General features: G+C 42.6%; 1 protein-coding gene across 2 annotated transcripts in view; it reads left to right on the top strand.

The window, feature by feature from the left end:
- LOC145349373 (coiled-coil domain-containing protein 81-like) overlaps nucleotides 1-15585 on the top strand; it is an 86187-nt gene that overhangs the window by 65476 nt on the left and 5126 nt on the right. For both annotated transcript variants that reach the window (XM_080197891.1, XM_080197892.1), the window contains exons 11-13: nucleotides 2856-3025; nucleotides 8929-9007; nucleotides 12008-12228. In XM_080197891.1, the coding sequence (XP_080054017.1) occupies nucleotides 2856-3025; nucleotides 8929-9007; nucleotides 12008-12228 (470 nt within the window). The remainder of the gene's footprint in view (nucleotides 1-2855; nucleotides 3026-8928; nucleotides 9008-12007; nucleotides 12229-15585) is intronic.

The following is a 15585-nucleotide window of genomic DNA, read 5'->3' as shown; positions in this document are numbered from 1 at the left end:
TGGTGGTGGTGGGTGGTGGGTGGTGGTGGTGGTGGGTGGGGTGTGGGTGGTGGTGGGGTGGGGGGGGGGGGGGTGTGGGTGGTGGTGGGGTGTGGGTGGTGGTGGGGTGGGGGTGGTGGTGGGGTGGGGGGGGGGCGGGGGTGGTGGTGGTGGGGGGGGCGGGGGGCGGGCGGGTGGTGGGGTGGGGGGGGTGGGTGGTGATGGGCGGGGTGGGGCGGGGGGGGGTGTGGGGGGGGGCGGGGGGGTCGGAGGGGGGGGGGCGGGGGGGTCGGAGGGGGGGGGGGCGGGGGGGTCGGGGGGGGGGGGGCGGGGGGGTCGGAGGGGGGTGGGGGGGGCGGGGGGGTCGGAGGGGTCGGAGGGGGGTGGGGTGGTGGTGGTGGGGGGGTTGGGCCTACAATACAGCTGCCAAAAAGTTTCTGCATTATTATGGTCTGCTGTGCTCTTCATAACCAAGACTTGGAGGAGATGGGTGAGCGCCAGATCTCTTCAGGTGAGGAGGATGTTGAGGAGGATGTTGAGGAGGATGTTGAGGAGGGCAGTGGGCCTGACAATGCTGAGGAAGAGGAAGAGGAAGAATGCTGGGCAGTGGATAGGGAGGAATTGGGAAATGAGCAAAGGTTGCCCTGATTGCCTCTTGTTTCAGAGATGAGCAAGATTAGCAGGTGAGGCATGCCTGTTGGTCCTACATGGGATAGAGTGTGGTTCAGAAGCCCCACCGTACCCTGGCGTAGACATGCATAGATTCCAACCAGTGTCTGCACCATGCTGTTGAAGCCCTGAACCATGGAGTTCATGCCCTCAAATATGGAGCTCTCAACTGTGGATGGCATCCTCGCAGTGTTGGCCTCATTACACTGGAGTGATAACACCTTCTTCTTGGGCAGTAGGCGATGGGACTCCACAGTTGGCCTTGTGGTCTCCTGCGTTCATAGAATCATAGAACCCTACAGTGCAGAAAGAGGCCATTCGACCCATCAAGTCTGCACTGACCACAATCTCACCCAGGCCCTACCCCCATATCCCTACCTATTTTACCCACTAATCCCTCTAACCTAAGCATCCTAATACACTAAGGGGCAATTTTATCATGGCCAATCAACCTAACCCACAATCTTTGGACTGTGGGAGGAAACCGGAGCATCCGGAGGAAACCCATGCAGACATGAGGAGAATGTGCAAACTCCACACAGACAGTGACCCAAGTCGGGAATCGAACCCAGGTCCCTGGAGCTGTGAAGCAGCAGTGCTAACCACTGTGCTACTGTGCCAGTTCCCTAGGACAGCCCTGCCTTCACCAGCTGTAGATCTTCAGCTGTGAGGCGCTCATCAGTGAGTAAACCAGAAACCCGTCTACTTATTGAACCCACCGAGGTGAGAGTATCTGTGCTGGTGCCGGGTGCAGGTGACAGCTGCAATGCCTCATTCATGATGGGAATCCATGAAGTATCCCTCTGAGCTGCTTGTCTATTGGGTCCACAGAGCTGGAGGATAGCCTGTCCTCCTCTGCTGCTTTGCCTGGCATTAGAGCTTTACAGGGGATAAAGGAGGGAATATTGATTATTCACTTGAGACCTGGAGAATGACAACGTGTTTTGTCTGCTGTCATCATCAGTGCACGCACACTCTTCCTCCTCCCTCTCAATGTTGTCTCCTCAAATGGTGTGAAGGTTCTGAGTTCTGGCATCACTATGGCTGTGTAGGCTTGTTGTGGTTGATTTTGTCCTGCATTGACACAAATAGGGAGTGTTCAGGCAGCAGTGTTAACATTTAAGGTGATGATGAGGTATGGATTTTGAGTGGGAGCTGGAGTGTGAGGAGCATGGCAGTGAGGGCGGAGGGGGGAGAACATGGCAACTGGAGGAGGGCGGAAGAGGGTCTCCTTATAGGTGCTGGCAAAGCCCAGCGTGGCCAGATGAGAGAGAAGGTTGGAGCTGTGAGGGGTGTGTGACGGGATCCAGTGAAAGACTGCATGAGGCTCTGTTACCCTCGCAGAGCAAAGAAGATCATTCATCTTCTTACGGCACTCTGCCCTGCCCCCTTTTGCAGCAAGCTGGCACTCACCAGGGCTTCCACTGCATCCTGGAGGTGGGGGGGCTTCCTGGCAGCCATCCGCTGCAATCAATCTGGAACAAATTTTATATGGAGCTCTCCAGTGATTGCTGTGATTAAGTTAGGTCAACGCAGGGAAATCAAAGAAAGGCCGCTGCAGGCATGACATGATTCTCATGGCCATAAGAACTCAAGATTCAGGATGAAATTATACAGGAGCTATTGGTGGATTCAGTCAATTTTCCTCACCAGAACTGACACATTGAGAAATCCCGTTAAGATTACCACCAGACAAAAGGGATATGTCCAGGCATTGCACCTTCTTTTTGGAATTAAACAAAAGCACAGGGAATTGCCCAAGCCAATGCTGCATTGAATGTTCTTCAGGCACCATTCAGGTGCGGGACATAACCTTGTAAAGTTGGAAATTAATGCAGACACTGTAGGTCCATATTGGTTTACTATGATTGCATTTTACTTTGTAAACTGAGATTTTAATACATATATATCATTTAAGAATGAATCTGTGATTTTATGTTGGGAAAGCAGGACCTCTCGTCAACAGCACATCTCCTGGTTTTTAAATCTTCGTTTTCATTTCAAATAGAACAATTGAGTGTATCCATTGTCAGACTTGGCAATGTAAATTGCATTTAAATTTGAAAAGTAATTGCTTAAAAACATAAATTGCATGTTCTACTCCTTAAAGGTAAAAGTTATGAAATCTAATTATTTAATACAAGGTTGAAATTTTGTTATTTAATTCATAATATATCTGGAAATAATGTTGAAGTGTTTGTTTTTAGAATGGATACATTTTCCAAAAGAGGCTCTTGACACCACCAGTCTTTCTGAAGCAACAGCAATATGCGCAGTGCCTGGCTGAACAAATTCAAGAGAAGAAGCAAAGAGAAGAAAAAAAGAAACAGGATGATGAGTTTATGGATCGCTTGGAACAAGTGCAGTTGGCTGAAGAGTATGTTTTTTCAATTTATTGTTGGGATGTGGGCTATATTGATGTAACAGCGTTTGTCCAATTAAATTGGCTCAATTAAATGGCTGCAGTTATACATTGCCTTTGGCAGGTCCACATGCATCAATTTCTTAATTATACTCTCAAGGCAAGTGGTAGGAGAATAAAAAGTGGCCTTTTTTCACAAGATCATTCAGAAGATCAGTATTTAATACCCATTGAAAAGTGGTAGTGAGCCAGCTTTTTAAATCACTGTGATTTGTCATAGTGATCTTGATACAGTTTAATAGCTTGCTAGACCATTTTAGACAGCAGCGGAGACTCAACCATTGCTTCATTCCCTAAAGGACATTTGTAGATGTTGTGGGTTCTTCAAATCACTAACATCCAGTTTTATGGTCACCTTTGTTGATAATAGGTTTACATTTTAATTAATTGAATTGAAATTCTCCCTCAGTGCACCCAAAAAGACGTCGGAGTGTGGCGTCTAGGGGATTTTCACTGTAACTTCATTGCAGTGTTAATGTAAGCCTATTTGTGACACTAATAAATAAGCTAAAACCAAACTAAAAAGTGATTAGAAACAGAATGTTGTTGTTTATTGAGATGGGAATTTATCACAAAAGTAGGGAGGATATGCTTCAGTTTTATAGGGCACTGGTGAGACCATATCTAGAGTACTGTATACAATATTAAGAAAAGGCGCAAATGCACCTGAATTAGTTCAGAAAAGTTTACTAAACTAATATCTAAAATGGACAAGTTACCTTATGTGGACAGTTGGGTAGATTGTGTTTGAGGCAACTTGTTTGAAATCTTTAAAATACTGAAGGATCTTTACAGGGTGGATGTGGAGAGGATGTTTCCTAGAACAGTGAATCATTGTTTAAAAATAAGGGGTAGCTCATTTAAGACAGATAAGGAAAAATGGTTTCTCTTAGAGGAACATGAGTCTTTGGAACTCTCTTCCACAAAAAATAGAATCTTTGATTATTTTTAAGACAGAGCTAGACAGATTCTTGATTAGCAAAGTGTGAAAGGCTAATGGGGGTTGGCAGGAATGTGGGGTTGAGGTTACAGTCAAATCAAACATGATCTTATTGAATGGTGAAGAAGCTGGAAGGGCCAAGTGGCTTTGCATGCATATATTTATATGTTCTAGTGAATGAACAACAATGCTGGAAGGGACTAAAATGGAGGTTGCAATAAGGATGGGGGTGTGGGAGAATGTTGGAATAAATGATTCAAAAAATGTTGCAATTTTCAAAAGAATTTACTTTCATAGTTGTGGCAATGATTTCTATAGAGACCTATAACTTGTAAAGCAAGATTTGAACTTTTATTTGATATTTAAATGATTTCACGTTTTGAAGCTTCTGCTGTAACAGATTACTGAAAACATATTGACTAAATGCTTTTCTCTTTTTGTAAGCAACCTAGACTTTGAACTACAGAATGTGACATTCCTTTTTCACACTTATCACCTGTTGCATTCTGCATGGAGTTATAGTCAGTTAAAAACAGTCCACAGTTGCATCCAGTTCCCAGTGAGTTCCTGTATTTCTGTTTCACGTAGTAGTAACTTTGAGTGACTGTCTGCAGCTGATTTCCGCAGCTGATTTCCACAGCTTTCAGAGAGTTCCTTAGATCCACCATCAGCAGTGAAGCCTGTCCCGATGATTCTTCATTCCCTGACCATCCAAGGACAAATCTCCTGGAAGCTTTAGATGGCTGCAGGATACATCTCTTCCAAAAGAAGCGGTCTCCCTCCTGTTATCTGGCTGTGGTAGATTGCAAAGCTAAGCAGCCTCTTTTGTCTGCTGATCTCACAAAAACTCCTGTTTGTCTGAGATATTGATTTGAAGGGAAGCCTGCAACTTGATCTTAAAAATGGCTCCCTCTGCCCCCACTTTCTCATATTAAGGTGAAATAGATTAATATTGCATCCAGATGTAATTGCTGATTAGTTATTCTTAACCCCAACTCCCTTTCATCTTAAGAGGTAAATGGACAGTTTGCTGCACAACTGTTTACGACCCAGTACCTCCAACACCTTTCTAGGACTTTGAGAGGCTAAGAATCTATTCACTGCAAACTCAGACAATGCTGCAATTGTCTTCAAATATCTTGAACCCCTTCATTCTGCTCAACCCCACCCCAGCCTACCACATCACCACCACAATATTTCAGTAAAAAAATCTAAGCCTTCCTTTGCCATAACTTTAAAGCTATATTTTAAAAAATATATTTTTAAAAATATATTTGTTCACCGGATGTGGGCTTCACTGGCTAAGTTAGCATTTGTTGCCCATCGCTAAATGCCCATGAGCAAGACTTAGTGAGCCACCTTCTTGAACTGCTGCAGTCCATGTGATGTTAAAAAGGGAGTTCCAGGATTTTGATCCAGCAACAGTGCAGGAATGATGATCTAGCTCCAACTCAGAGTGGTATGTGGCTCAGAGGGGAAATTGTAGGTGGTGATGTTCCCATGTATCTGTTTCCCTTTTAGGTGGTTGTGAGTTTGGAAGGTGCTGTCAAAGGAGCCTTGGTGCATTGCATCCTCTAGATGGTACACCATGCTGCTACTTGCATCTGTGGTGGATACAGTGAATGTTTATAAAATGGTGGATGAGATGCTAATCAAGTGGGCTACTTTAGCCTGATTGGTGTTGAGCTCCTTGAGTGTTGTTAGAGTTGCAATTAACAAGACAAATGGAGTAAATTCCATTACACTCCTGACTTGTGCCTTCTAGATGGTGGACAACTTAGGTGAGTTACAGAATTACTAGCTTTTATTCTGTCCTTGTAGCACAGTATTTATATGGTTGGTTCAGTTCAATTTCTGGTCAAAGGTAACTCCCTCCAGAATGCTGCTAATAGGAGATTCGGCAATGGTAATGTGATAGAATGTCAAGGGGAGATGATTAAATTCTCTCTTGTTGGAGATTGTTATTGACTGGCAACTTATGTGGCATCAATATCATTTGTTACTTATCAGTCCAAGCTTGATTGTTGTCCAGATCTTGCTGCACCTGAACTCAGACTGCTCAGACTCAGGAGTCATGACTATTGCTGAATATTGTGCAATCAACAGTGAACACCTCCAGTTTTGACTTTATGATGGCGGGAAGGTCACTGATGAAGCAGCTGAAGATGGTTTAACCCTAGTCACCATCCTGAGGAATTCCTGCAGCCATGTTTTGGGACTGAAATGGTTGACTGCCAACAACCAAAAGCATCTTTTTTTTGTGTGAGCAATGCCTCCAAACAGTGGGACTGTTTTCCCTCTGATTCCCATTGACCTCAATTTGGCTAAGGTTACTTTTGCTACACTCGGTCAAATGTTGCCTTGAAGTCAACGCAATCATTCACATTTCAACTTTTGAATTCAGCACATTTGTACATGTTTGGACTAAGGCTGTATTGAAGTCAAGTGTTGAGTGGACTTGGTGGAATCCAATGTGACTATCAGTGAGCAGGTTATGGGTGAGCAAGTGCTGATTGATAGCATTGTTGATGATATTTTCTATCATTTTTCTGATAATTGAAAGTGGATTGATGATGCAGTATTTGGCCAGGTTGGGATTATCCTGAATTTTGTTGACAGGAGAAAAGTTATAGCTAATGGAATGAAAGGGACAGTAGCAGCATAGATACAAAATTGACTGAGTAATAGGGAGAAGAGAGTAATGGTCAATGGATTTTTTTTGGGCCAGAGGAACGTTTGGTGGGAAGAACATGGATAGACATATATTAAAATAAGAGATAAAATTCTTAAAGGAGTGCAAGAGCAGCAGGACCTATCTACATAGATCATTGAAGATGGCAGGAGAGGTGAAGAGAGCAGTTAATAAAGCATATAGCATTCTGGGCTTTATTAACAGGAGCATAAGTACAAGAGCAAGGACATTATGCTGTACTTGTACAGACACTAGTTAGACTTCAGCTGGAAAATTGTGTACAGTTCTAGGCACTGCATTATAGGAAGGATGTGAACATATTGGAGAGATTGAACAAGAGGTTTACAAGAATGGTTCCAGGGATGAGAAATTTCAGTTATGAGCATTGATTGGAGAGGTTGGGACTGTTCTCCTTGGAGAGAGAAGACTAAGAGGACATTTGATAGAGATGTTCAAAATCATTAGGGGTGGACTGAGCAGATAGGGAGAAATTATTCCTGCTCATTAACAGATCAAGAACAGGAGGGCTCAGATATAAAATGACTTGCAAAAGAAGTAAATGTGATATGAGAAAATAAACATTGCACACAACAAGTGGTTTAAGTCTAGAATGCACTGCTTGGAAATGAGGTGGAGGCAGGTTCAATCACAGCATTCAAGAGGGCAATAGATGATTACCAGAATTCAAACAACATGCAGGGGTACAGGAAACAGCAGGGGAATGGCACTAAGTCACAATGCTCGCTTGGAGAGCTGGTTCACGATGGGCAAAATGACCTCCTTCTGCAGTGACAATTTTGTAATTCTGTGCAGATATACCAATTTTCCACATTGCTAGGTAGATGCCAGTGTTGTAGCTGCAATACAGCAGCTTGGATAAGGGCGTGGCTAGTTTTGGAGCACATCTATTACCAGAATGTTGTCAGAGCCCATAATCTTTGCATTAAGGATATCCTGTGTCTTCAGGATTTTCTTGATATCATGTGGTGTGACTCAAATTGGCTGAAACCTGGCATCTGTGATGCTGGGGATTCAGAGGGAGTCTTGAATATGGCTGTGAATGCTTCAATCTTGTCTTTTGCACTGGTGTGCCAGACTCCCCCATTATCAAGGATGGGAATGTTTGTAAAGCCTTCTCTTTCTGTTGTTTAGTTTTCCACTACCATATATGCATGATATGGTAGGACATCAGAGCTTTGAATTTCTTAACTTTATCTAACATGTGCTGATTCCACTGTTTGACATGCACTGTATGTGCACCAGGCTGACACCTCATTTTTATGTATGCCTGTGCTGCATGTTTTCCTGCATTTTAGTTTGAACCACGGGTGATCCTTATGCTTGATGTAATGTTAGCATGGGGACATGCCGGGCTGTAAGGTTGCATATTGTGGTTGGAAACAGTTGTGCTGCTGCTCATGGTTCACAATCTCTCATATTGCCCAATTTTGAGTTCCTAGACCCGTTTGAAATAGTTCCCATTTCCCATAGTTGTGTGATAACGTGATGGAGAGTGTCTTCAATGTGAAGTCAGGATTTTGTCTCCACAGGATTGTGCGTTGGTCACTTCTACCAACAATAGTTTCAAGTTTATATTGGTTTTGCTGTTTATAAAAATTTTATAAACCAAAAACTCAATTGTAACATGATGATAATTATAAGATGCCTCAGATAGATTGTTACCTCTTTAGATTTATTTCAATGCTCAAAGCAACTGAGACCTTTTCTGTTCAATTTAATGTCCCTTTACCTTTGCTAACCACTTTTTGGTCCCATTCCCATATTGATTTAAAAATAGTCTGTCTCCAGCCTGCTTTTGTAACTTACTTCTAGCCTGCATGCATTATATTTCCAACTCTAAACTGTGCCCCTTGCTTTTTCTACCATCACAGCAGAGCCTTCAGTCAATATATTTATGCACTACTAATTTTCCTCCCAAAAGCCTTCCACACGGCTGGATCTCCCTTGATCTTTATCTTTAAAAGTTTCAACATAACTAACTTTAGTAAACTCTTATTTAGTGTCTGTTCTTTCCTATAAACAATCCCGAGATGTTCTGCTGCTTTAGTGACACAAGTAATAGAATGCTATTTTTATCAATGTTTTTACATTTTCAATGGAATTCTCAGTAAGTTTTATGAACTATTTTGATCTGTATGTTGTTTTATGATGAATTAAAAACTGGTCTAAAATTGTTTTTTCTAAGAAACATCTTTTGTTTCACAGTCTTGCTGTCCAGAAACAACACTATCTAAAGGAGAAAAGTGAACAAACGGAGGCCTATAAGAAAGCACTGGATTTGCAGGTAAATAATTAAGAATTATGTACATTCATATCTGGAGCAAAGTAAAAACTAGTCCAGACATTGATATAAGATGCTTTGAAGGGACAAATATAAATAGACTATAAAAATAACATCTAGTTCACTAAAAAAATTACCTATCTCTGGATACATTATTATTGTTGCACACTTTCTTCAATTGCTTTAAAGCTTTTTATCAAGATAGTCTTACTTGCTCTATTTAATAAGTCACAATATTTAAAAATGGAAAGAGCTTGATGACCTGAACCTGAAACACATTCTACCGAGCTTATATAATCATCTATTGCAAGCTAGATGGTTCAAACCCAATGACTCAGTTGATGTCAAAAGCTACTTCAGCTGAATCTCCTCCAGAGTTTCTTCCAGGAGCACCCTTTTGTACTGATCGTGTCCTCCAATTAAAAACAAAATTCCCTGTTTGACTCATTATTGGCTCTTCTCTTCCTACCATGCTGATGCCCCATGTTCTGCTGGGACTGATCAACTTGATTCTGTCTCGAGGAGCCAAAAACAAAAAGTATTCCATAGCCAATATAATCACAATATTAGCACAAAACATTACCAAAATAAAGTTTCAACAAAGATGTGATCAAACACAAGAGAAGAAACCAGTGCAGAAATGAGCTGACCTTGTACGATAATGAGAAGTCAACTTATTTAGATACTTTTCGGACATTGTGGATATACCTGTGAAACATATGGTGGAAGAAAGAGGAAAATGGGTTGGAAATACAGACATATGAGGGTTGGAATTTTCTTATTCCGAATGGAAGCAGGTAGGAAAACACAGTAGTTACTGCCATTTCTGCTCTACACCATTTTCCCGAGGGTAGGAAAGGAAGTGGAATCAAAACCTAGTCAAATCTCATTTACATTGTGGCAGTCTTATGAAGAGCCCCTCTTTTGAAGGTTTTCTGATTTTCTGTGAGGCAGCCAGGGTTTAACAGCCACTGGGCTTTACACCAGCTGCATGGAAGTGGTAAGAGATTTGAAAGGTAAGCAATTATTTTAAGCACTTTCAATTGCTTAGATTGTTCTTGGTTTAAACTTTTGCTGGGATTTGCATCTGAGGTTGATTGTTTGTTCGAGGAATTTATGGGCTCTTGAATGCAATCCACCTTTTTATTTGTTTATAAATACTTAACAATGTTTATGTAGCTGCTGGCAAAAATCATACTGTCTACCTCAGGGATTTATGACTCCTGGATGCATTCCTCCTCCTCGACCTGCCAACCTGCAGTGGTCATTGGCAATATGTGTCCACCTGGTCCTCTTGGAAGCAGAACTCAGCAATTACTTGTCTTAAAAATCTGAACCTTTTGAAGCATGTTGTTCTGTCATGTCGAGGAAACAGATCTTCTGTTTATAGATCATGTGCAGCAGATATTGTCTCCTTTGAGCTGGAGCTCCCAGTCTAGTCCCTTGGTTCCATGGAGGAGGATGTGCCTTTGGAGAAGGCAGCTGCTAATATTGTTGTTGCTTTTGGTGCAATTGGTGTTGTTGCTGTTGTTGTGGCTCCCAATGCTGTTGCTGTTGTTATGGCTGATTCTGTTATTCCTAGTAAAAAGTCTGACAACACCAGGTTTTAGTCCAACCGATTTATTTGATAATAGACTCACAAGCTTTCGGGGTTAGTCCCTTCGTCAGGTGAATGGAGAGTTCTGGAGTTCTGGCCAGAACTCTCCATTCACCTGACGAAGGGACTAACCCCGAAAGCTTGTGAGTCTATTATCAAATAAATCGGTTGGACTAAAACCTGGTGTTGTCAGACTTATTACTGTGTTTACACCAGTCCAACGCCGGCATACCCACATCATGTCTGTTATTCCTAACAGAGATCCATGCTATAGCTGCATAAGTTGTTCCAATGTTGCAGTGAAAGCTGACGGCAGGAAAGTTTAATGCAAGAGTTTTGGTTTTTGAATAAAATCCTGTGTAGATGAAATGACATCCAAAATGCTAGAAATCACATTTAAAGCAGTGAAATGAGGTTCTCAGAACAAGTCCTGTGAGCACAAGCCTTTCACACTGGCATTCCAGCAACCATTCCAGCAGCTATGCAGTTTTATTGTTTACAGGCTTTTCAGCCTGTCTTTGCAGTGCGCTCACCTCCAGATTCCAGTAGGTGCCACACAACTTGGGAAACCCAAATGCTAATTGTTGAAACAGAATCCTGAGTTAAAGACATAACTTATTACTTGTTTGCATATTTAAATAACTAACTTGCGATGCCAAGGCATAGAATCATAGAAACCTTATAGTGCAGAAGGAGGCCATTCAGCCCATCTGACAGAGTATCCTACCCAGACCTCTCTCCCTCCCTATCCCCATAACGCCACACATTTACCGTGCTAATCTCCCTAACCTACAAATCTTGGGAAATTAAAGGTCAATTTACTATGGCTAATACCAAACCTGCACATCATTGGACTGTGGGAGGAAACAGAAGCACCCAGAGGAAACCCACACACACACTGGGAGGAAGTGCAAACTCCACACATTCACCCAAGGCCAGAATTGAACCCGGGTCCCTGGCGCTGGGAGACAACAGTGCTAACCACTGTGCTACCATACTGCTCACAGGGCTATGGGCCAAGTACTGGAAATTGGTTTAGAATAGTTTGAATGGTTGTTTTTGAATAGGTCAGATGCGATAGACCAAAGGGCCTTTTCTGTGCTGTAATCGTTATGACCAACTCAACAGCTCCATAGGCTTTCTCACTGCCTTCCAAAGGCACGCGACAAAACCCAGAAGCAGACTGGATCACGTTGGGTTTCCAACTCACTGGTACTTTTCGGCCTCACCTGTAACTGAGCCCAGCTACACACCCCACTTCCCGCTGGCAGTTAAAATTCTGCCTGCCATGATATTCATCACTTTGCCCTAAACATGTTACCTCAAAGATCATTGGATTTTTGGCTGCAGTTAATATGACAAAGACAATTCTTTATATATGTAATCATTAGCCCTTCTATATCTAGAGAAAACATAAATCACGGCAGTTGCCAGCATCTGTACCTGATTCCGTGGAGCCAATCTTTGGCGCTGAGTCAGTCGGAAGGTCAGAAGAACAAAAACAAGAAGCTTATAACCTTTACAAAGAACAGATTCAGGCTGCAGCTGATCGTAAGAGGAATGCCATTCTGCGGCAATTGTATGAACAGAAAACTGAGTCAGAAATGCTGGAAAGAAACAGAAAAAGGTAAGTTAATATTCTAGTTCTAATCCTCTGTTATTTGGCTTGTTTTTAATAGATAAATATATGTGTTTATTTCTGTAAGAACACTAACAAATTAACAATGTTGGGACTAATAAGTAACAATTCTTCTGACCAGTTTGTATTTTTACTTACCAAATGAGCACTAGATTCAAAAACTATCTTTAAACTTGAAGTATATATAAGCAGGTTTGCTTTTATTTCCTATCTATTACTGCACTGTTTTTCTGTGCAGATTGACTGACTGAAGGTATATGTCCATGTTATTTGAGAATTCAATCCTCTTCTCTCTTTTGTACAATAATGTCTTGCTTATTCTCTTGAATGAGAACTGAGTGACATAGAGTTCATTCTAGATATGCCCCTGGCAACTTTGATTGCCTAGTAAAGGGTATGAAGTAAGTGCTTTAACATAAACAGTGTCAGATTCTCTTTTTTTGGGGTCCACAAAGATAAGTAATGATGTTACCAGGAATTGCATGCTAATGAGTGTATAAGGGTATGCCAATGAACTTAATCAATATAAAACCAGAGATACCAACAAGGATAAGTCAAATGTTTATATAAGTGTTTTGTTTCTGTTATTAAAAATAACACAAATCCAACTTCCTGTGGTTGTTTAAGTCACAGGTAGATAGATTTCTGACCAATAAGGAAATTAAGGGTTATGGGGAGCAGGCGGGTAAGTGGAACTGAACCACTATCAGATTTTATTGAATGGCGGGGCAGGCTCGAGGGGCTAGATGGCCTATTCCTGCTCCTATTTCTTATGTTCTTATGTTGTGAATAATAAAACTAGCTTCACTAGGATTAGGAAGGGGAAAAGTCAGTGAGCTTACCTACCAGCGTTTTAACTAATAACTGTAAGGATAGGATGACACTCAGTCATTTCCTTTTAGGAATAAGTCCAGCAAACTGTAATTGCCTGTGATTATGAGATCCTTGTGTCCTGCAGCATCTGCAGGAAAGGATAGGAGACAAAGGGTTTGAAATGCCTTCAGGCTCATTTGACATAAAAATTTGGGACAGTTGTTTAATAGATGGTTGAGTTGGTGTGGCACTGTTTATACTTTCACCAAAAGTTTAAGTGACCCTCAGTAGTCAGCATTTATTAGAAACATAAAAATGAGAGGCACTCAGGCAGCAAGAGTCTACAAGAAAGATGGAATGCAGAAGAGAGAATTTGAAAAGTAATTATATGTCAAATAAGAGATAATAGATTGAAATGAGTAACGTATAATATTCATTGTTAACTTCAGGTGAGCACACATTGTATTAGTTCAAGATGAATAATCTGATGTGGCTGTTGTCTTATATATTTATTTGTTGTAAAAGTAGTTCAACAATTCCTATGCAAACTCATTTCAATGCATTTTTTCAGTCTGTCTTCTGGTAGATTGCTTAGGTTTTTGTGTAAATTACAGGTACATCCAATGAAACAGGAAACATTGGAAATACTCAGCAAGTTATGGTAGTATCTGTGGATAGAAACAGAGTTAACAGTTGAAACTTCACAGATGTTGGCCGGAACTTTCTGGCTGTTCATGCTCCACCACCACTGCAAGCGAGGATGGAGAATCTGGCACTCAGCCAAATCTCTGTTCATTGCGTGGGACCAGGTAATCCAGCTGGCAAGAATGACTAGTAAATTCTGGCCAAGGTATGTGATTTTTCCTCAGAACTGAAAAAAAGTTAGAGATATAATAGATTTTGAGCTTGGATGAGTGAACAAGGGCAAAAGGATTATCTCTGATAGGGTGAAAGCTAGGTGAGATTGAATGACAGAATAATAGTTTTCCAGAGCCAAAGGAAGTGGTTTTGAGGCAAGAAAAGAAACAACAAAGGGTGTGCCTTGAGCAGCTTTATGACCAGGATGTTCCTCTCACACCCTCCCTGTTAATAGCCTCTTTGCTGCTCTCACACTATCTTGCTGTTAATGGTCCTGCCCCTTTTGCACTCTGCACTTAATGAGTTCCAGGGAGCGAAGTCCTGTGGAAAGGAAAAAGAGGACAGAGGTTTGTGTGTTTGTATGGTCCAGACCCATTCAATGGAGTCTGGTCTCTAGGCATCTTGGATGCCCTTGTCACTGGACCAAGGTCATTCTCCATCAGTCCCATGTGGATGTTCGTGCAGTGGTCATCTCACATTAAAATAACTCACACACAGACCTCTTCCACCCTTTAAAATGAAATTGGGACCTGGAACAACTGCTGATCATGCATTGGACTCCTCAGTCATCTGAGAACTCAGTTTTACCCTAGACTCTGTGGGACTGCCTAAGAGAGAAGAAAGAGCAGGTTCTGCTGACTGAAATAAAAAAATGTAAAAGCAAATGAAGCAAAGACTGTAGTCTGAAATTGTTGAGCTCAATGTTAAGTCTGGAAGATTGTGAAGTACCTAATTGGAAGTTGAGGTGCTTTTCCTCAAGTTTACATCAGATTGACTGGAACAGTGCAGCAGGCCAAGGATTGAAATGTCAGAGTGAGAGCAAGGTGAAGGAATAAAATGACAGGGTCATTTCAGGGTCAAGCTTGCAAGCTGAACTGAGCACTCTGTAGAACAATCTACATTTGGCCTCCTCAGTGAACGAGAGGTGAGAGTGGTGTCAACAGCTAATTAAAGCATTAATGATTCCAGAGTAGTTTTATGAAATTTCTTCAAAAAAAAAGTGCCCAACAGGCAGGAAAACAAGAGAATTTCCTGCCCACTTTTTGGGCGAACATGGCCAGTTCAATTTCCGGCATCTGTAGTGGGGTTGGGGCCTAATTCCACCTGAGAGGTTGGCATCCACTGTGCATGTGCCTATCTCCCAGTAGAGGGATTGGCGCATGTGCAGCAGCTCCCCTCCATTGCCGGCCTCCCCAGCACTGCCCCGCTTCCTCCAATTTGCCAACCTCACCTACCACCACCCCGATTTCTGACCCCCATATCTCTCCAATGGCTAGCCTCACCCCAATGGCCAGCCTGACATCCTCCCCATGCCCCAACACCCCCATGGCCAGCCCTGATCACTTCCCTTCCAGCCTCCCCCACTGATCACTGTGCAGAGTCCACAGCAGTTCCCCAACATCAGGGGTCCCTGGTCTCCCCCACCCCAGAAGGCCCTCCCCTTGAATGCCCAATGGGCAGTGCCAGGGTGCCAGGCTGCCACTGCCCAAGGGGCATCCTCCATGGCCTGACCTCTTGGGTGGGGGGGTGGCCTCAATGGCCTCTGCCCCACCAGCGAGGCCATCATGCCTGGTACTCGTTTAATGGAGACCAAATTTAATCCCCGCTGATTGGAACCTGCCCCAGCAGGGTGGGAAATATTAGCGAGGCTGGACAATACCATTCCAGGCTGTA

This window comes from Carcharhinus amblyrhynchos, chromosome 10, assembly GCF_965287045.1.
Source record: "Carcharhinus amblyrhynchos chromosome 10, sCarAmb.v2.hapA, whole genome shotgun sequence".
NCBI classification, from domain to species: domain Eukaryota; kingdom Metazoa; phylum Chordata; class Chondrichthyes; order Carcharhiniformes; family Carcharhinidae; genus Carcharhinus; species Carcharhinus amblyrhynchos.
This window is presented reverse-complemented; position numbering and strand designations above follow the sequence as displayed.